This window comes from Eublepharis macularius, chromosome 9, assembly GCF_028583425.1.
Source record: "Eublepharis macularius isolate TG4126 chromosome 9, MPM_Emac_v1.0, whole genome shotgun sequence".
Classification (NCBI taxonomy): domain Eukaryota; kingdom Metazoa; phylum Chordata; class Lepidosauria; order Squamata; family Eublepharidae; genus Eublepharis; species Eublepharis macularius.
The window spans coordinates 90,527,248-90,533,247 of record NC_072798.1 but is presented as its reverse complement, the minus strand read 5'-3'; the positions used below and the strand labels follow the sequence as shown (position 1 = coordinate 90,533,247).

Below are 6,000 nucleotides of genomic sequence, written 5' to 3'. Positions count from 1 at the left end.
ATATTAAAAAGTACTGTCTATATAAAATGATAATAATAACATTCAATTTATATACCTCCTTTCATGACAACGTAACACCCACTTAGAGCGGTTTACAAAGTATTTTATTATCTTCACAACAATCACCCTGTGAGGTGGGTGGGGCTAAGAGAGTTCTGAGAAGTTGTGACTGACCCAAGGTCACCCAGCTGGCTTCAAGCGGAGGAGCGGGAAATCAAACCTGACTCTCCAGATTAGAGTCCTGCCGCTCTTAACCGCTACACCAAACTGGCTATCAAGTTGTGATCCATAAGCCATTGATATCAATAGGACTTATTCCTAAGCAGAAGCCCTACAGAATTCAATGGATCTTACATCCTAGTAATGAGTTTAAGATGGAAATATCTCATTTGAATATTCAAATAATCAGAAATGTAAGCCATGTTTTTTATTCCTCACATATATTCAAATGCAAGACCCATGTCATAATCAATCTGGACCTCTATACAGAAGAAGTTTGAAATCACTAAAGGAATCTTTGTCAAATTCATGGATTTCAGTAGTATTCACATACTAGTAACAAAGCCAGTTGTGGGAAAAAATACAACGGGCTCTAGAAAGGGGAGGGTAGGCATTGTGACCTGCTCCACTCCTGATCCCAGCAGGATGAAGGTGGGTGGCGAGCATTGCCACCTGCTCTGCTGCTGATCACAGCTGGGTGAAGGCAGGTGGCAGGCATTGCCACCTGCTCCGCTCTTGATCCCGGTCTGGACATCCCACCGTGGCGCACTCTCGAAAGGATGGGCTGCCTCTTCTAGGCTTCCCTTCACAGCAGTGCTCTCCGGAGGCGCACCAGGGTAGGAAGTGAGTTGCCAGAAGCACAGTTTGCCTTTTATATAGTAGGATGTACTATACAATTGTTCAGCAATTGCCGGGGTGTTTCATACTCCCAGTATTCTGATATTGCTTGACAAGCATCATTCAATTCAGCGATACGTCTGTGCACACTGTTCAATTGAATTCAGTGGAACTTGCATCCCAGTGAACAGTGACTGTGTTTTATAGACAAAGCACACCTGCTGGAATTGTGCCAATAAATCAAGCACTTGTTTGTAGGCTCTTCCTCTGCTATCACAGGCAGCACTCAAGCACAGCCCTTGACTGCTCCAGCCAACAGGCAGGAGGGCTTTTAAAGACAAGATTGCATTGCCGGGGTTTGCTTTCAAATAATCATGTGCAGCATCCAATGGCAACACTGGAATCTTATGTGCCCTTACTTGGGAGTAACTACATCAGCTTAACAGCCAAACAGATTTGCATGGGATCCAACTGTGAGGGTTCTGGTTACCTAGTAGAGTTTAACCCAAATTCAGCCAGTCTTGCCTATCGAATAAATATGCCCAAGACCAGTCTCTACAGTTGCAATGTGTTTACAAAGAAGTCCTCTTAAAATCTCTGCTCTGGTTCCCATCAGTTGGTTGATCTGGTTACCCCTCCATCCCCTGGGGTGTGTAGGTTGGGGTGAAGAAAGTATAGCTGCCATTCAAGGTGATGCATTTGTTGAATCCAATTGTATTTATGATTTCATTGGTGGCTTTAACTATCGTTGTTATCCGCCCTGAGCCCATTCCTGGGGAAGGCGGAATATAAATGTAATATGTATTGTCGAAGGCTTTCGCGACTGGAGAATGATGGTTGTTGTGGATTTTCTGGGCTGTATAGCCGTGGTCTTGGCATTGTAGTTCCTGATGTTTCGCCAGCAGCTGTGGCTGGCATCTTCAGAGGTGTAGCACCAAAAGACAGAGATCTCTCAGTGTCACAGTGTGGAAAAGATGTTGGCAGGTTATTTATATCTACTCAGGAAGGTGGGTTTGGGCTTACAGGATGACTCAGCCCAACCCCACCTTCCTGAGTAGATATAAATTACCTGCCAACATCTTTTCCACACTGTGACACTGAGAGATCTCTGTCTTTTGGTGCTACACCTCTGAAGATGCCAGCCACAGCTGCTGGCGAAACATCAGGAACTACAATGCCGAGACCACGGCTCTACAGCCCAGAAAATCCACAACAACCATAAATGTAATAGATTGATCAACTGATCAATCGATCAATCAATCAATCAATCAATGGAAGCCTCAGAGCAAACATGGCCTGTACTAGCTGGACTATTTGGTAGGTCTGAGTAGCTTTTTTTTTTTAAAACAGTGTCTCATTGGCTAAAGGTTGAACCTGGCTGAAGTTCAAGCCTTGCAGACAGCTTTGTGCATTACACTTGACAAGTAAGTTGACTGAATTCAGTGAAGCATGCGCCAGGCAAATTTGCACAGGAGGATGTCAGCTTTTTTCATTGGATGAATTCATATAAGTGTATGCCCACGGATGTAATAAAGGTGCAAACGGTAATTTATATCAAACCGGGCGGGGGGAGTCGAGAGCCAAGCACCCGATCGCCAGTACCCGGTTGCAAAGCAACCCAGTGGGGAATCTCCACAAGAACGAACCTCCTTTCAGCACGCCCGGTCCAAACCTCGGCTCCGCCGCCTGGCATTCGGCGAGCGCTCGCTCGGGACCAAGCGCTGAGAAACTCGAAGGGGAGGGGCGCTACCGCCAAGCAGACCTGCCGGGGCTCCGGCTCCGGCTCGCCGCCGCTTCCCAGCCGAAGTCCTGCCCCCCCCTTCCCAGCGGAGCCCACCGAGCCGCCGGCTTTCCTGCCATTGGTTTGGGCGTTTGCGGCGCGCGCGCCTCCCCTCCAACAGCCGCAGCGCTTGGGGGGCGGGGGGGGGGGGAGAGAACTGAGGCCGCGCCGCCAGACGAGCCGGCGACAGCGAAGCGGCCGTCTGGCTCTCCCGCCTCGCTCGGGGCGGCCTCTGGAGAGAAGCGGCCGAGAGCCCCCCCCCCACGGCCCGGCCCAGCCCTCGGGGCTTCCCGGACAGGCGCGGAAGAGAGACGCCGGCCGCGGCGGGCCCGAGCGCTCAGCCGACGGACGCGGCCCCGAGCGCGGCGAACGTCGGGCCGCCCCTGCGGCTCGGGCGAAGGCGCGGAGACGGCGCGAGGGGGCTGACGGCGGCCGGGGGAAGGCGCCCGAGCGCGAGCGGGGCTGCACCTGCGGGCGGCGCCGCCCTCCGGAGGTCGCGCGCTCGGGGCCCGCGGGAGAAGCGCGGAGGCGCCAAGTTTGCGGCGCGCGAGGGAGGGCGGGGCGCCGCCTCCCGCTCCCCCGCTGAGGGCGGCCCGACGGCTTCTCGGACTCGGCGGCTTCTCCGCGACCTCCTCTGCTCCCGCCCCCCGGACGGGCTTGCGCGGCGGCGGCGTGTGGCGCGCCGGGCGCTTTTCCTCCGCCGCCTCCGCTTCGGGAAACTTGCGGGCGCGAGTGCGTGAGGGGAGCCCTTGCCCGCCGGTCTCGTCGGGAGCTGAGGCGGGGGAAGCGCGCGAGGGGAAGCCTCCGTCGCCGGCCCGCTTCCCGTCCGACGGGCGCGCCGCCTTTTCCCCGCAAGGAAACTTCCCCGAGCTGGAATGGAGCGCCGGCCGGAGAAGGCGCCGCGGCTCCAGGCGCCGCTGGGCCGGGCCGGGCTGCAGAGGCTGCCCGCGGCTGCCCGGGGTTGTTGATGCCCGGCCCCTGGTGCCGCTTGTGGAAGAGGATGGTTCTCGTGGGGATTACGCGTGGCGCGAGGCGGTCGCTCCGAGGGAGAGCCGGCTGGTGAGGCTGAACCCGACGCTCTTTTGCTTCAATGGCTCCATCTCCCAGGAGGGGCCGCCGGAAAGATGCCAACGCTCTGCCGAGCGCCTCCTCGACTTTCTGGGCAGTTATGATCTTGGTGGGCCTCCTCATCGCCTACTGCAGTAAGTCGGGTTGCCAGATCCGGGTTGGCAGATTCCTGGACGTTCTGGGGGTGCCTCTGGGAGAGGGAGGGGTTTGGGAAGTGGCGGGACCTCAGCGGGGTGTAATGCCATAGAGTGCACCCTCCAAAGCAGCCATTCTCTCCAGAGGAACTGACCTGTGTCACCTGGAGAATAGTGGGCATTCCGGGAGACCTCCAGCCACCACCTGGAGCCTGGCAACCCTAGCAGTAAGTAGCCCTGCGGCCAGGCGTGGGGGGTTTGAGGCCGCCCCGCTTCCTGTGGGGCCAGTTGCCTGCTACAGCGAAAGCCCATTCAGCTTCTAGGCCAAGCTGCCAACCAATCCTGATGTGTGAGGTTAGACTGTCAAGCCACTCTTCTTGCCTACGTAAAACTGTTTTATGGAAATAGAAGGGCTGTGCCATAAAACCTTGCCGTAAAATCTGAATGTTTCTTTCCCTTGTGGAAAGAAGTAGGCGAGCTGGTTCTTATGTGTGTGCCCTTCGCTTCCTCCTTTCCCAGCCTCTGCTTCTCCTGCTCCAAGGGTTCATGTAAAGAGGCTGGTGTTAATTCCTTTAGTGACAGCTAAACTTGCTCTTGGGACTGATGTCTTAATGTCACTGACATCCCTTGAAATTATTTGGCAAGGTTTGTAGTCTGTCCCATGCCAGCTACATTACCTGACAGTAGGAATATAGTTGGTCAAACCTAGAATATGTTAGCATTATTTCTACATTACAAGAGAGGCCACCTTCAATTTCCAAACCTATAAGACTTCTTGATTTTAATTTATTGTTTATGCGAAACATTTCAGACTTCTGTTTGGTTCAGCTAAAAATAGAAGTATACTGTCTGGCGGTGGAAGGGGTGTGCAGTGTTGATGGAGCTGGCTACACTTCATTTCTCAAGACAATATAATAAAATGTTCCTTGTTTGAAGTATTTAGTCATGTAATGCAGATGATTGACAGATCTTGAGCAAATATGTTTTAGGGTATGTTCTTTCTGTTTTGAGCAGTGGGAGAATGTTTATCAGCAGCAAAGAAAATACAGTGGTGATGGGGGAGGGGGTGTCACAATATAAAACTACTGAATTGAATTCTCATGTAGGTTCCATTGGATGAAAATGTCTTACCTTATCCAATACCTTTTTGTGCTGCTCAGTGTCTAATTTACAGTGAAATCCTAAGCAGAGTTACTCCAGTCTGGAGTAACTCTGCTTAGGATTTCATTGTTAGTGTGTGACTAAGATCTCTTTTTTTAATATTAAGGAGTTAATTCAATAACGTCTGTTATGAAAGGTTATTTCACAATGAGAAACGGGAATTAGTTTTGCAGAGCATGTCAGTAGTATTCCATATTCTTCTATTCTGTTGTCTGTCTTTCAAACTCTATTAGGTTTACTATTCTTCAGCCGATGCTGTAGGAAACTGCAGTGAACTATAAAACCCAGTACATATTTTGATGTGTTTTGTGATGCTTGAAATCTTCACTTACTAATTGTGGTAAATCAAAGACTTGCGTAGTTTGTAAATAAAATCCTGTAAAAAATTATTGGAATGCTTTGCTTTTTGACCTCAGGATGTTAAATGGTGTTTGAATTTTTTTAAATCCATTTTTTATATGGTAGGTTGCAAGTGACGCACAACATGTGCTTGGTGTGCCACTAAAGTTTCTTACGATCAATAAAGGTATATTGGACAATAAAGCTTTTAAACTATATTGTATATCTAAATGTTAAGCATTTCATATAAGATGGTAAACAGGTTCTTTATTCCAAGAAGTTTGCCTGTGCTTACAGAATAGATGTATCCTAGTAACTTTGAAAAGGATATTTCTTAAGAGTGTTGTCATATTCTTTGAATTTATATCAAGCTAATGAATATTGTTCTGTGTTTTTTTTGGGCTATAGAAGGGTAGGATTTGGGGGGGGGGCACTTGGACATTTCACTGTTACCTACAGAGATCATCTTTTAAACTTGTTTTTGCAAATAAAGCCTTGCTTAGTTAATTTTAAAGATGATATAGGTATTGTATGCAGAGTTATACCCTTCTAAGACCACTGACTTCAAAGGCAGAGTTACTTCAATGTAAGCCGTCTGATTTCAGTGAGTTTAGACTGGAGTAACTCTGTTTAAGATTTCATTGTTAAAAGGGTATAACACTGATTAGGATTGCATTGTTA

At 49.9% G+C, this 6,000-nt stretch overlaps 1 protein-coding gene across 1 annotated transcript in view; it reads left to right on the top strand.

Moving 5' to 3' along the window:
• Nucleotides 1–3,707: 3,707 nt before the first annotated feature.
• TAFA5 (TAFA chemokine like family member 5) overlaps nt 3,708–6,000 on the top strand; it is a 484,368-nt gene continuing 482,075 nt past the window's right edge. Inside the window, exon 1 of the mRNA XM_054987721.1 lies at nt 3,708–3,819. Coding sequence (XP_054843696.1) covers nt 3,708–3,819 — 112 coding nt within the window. The remainder of the gene's footprint in view (nt 3,820–6,000) is intronic.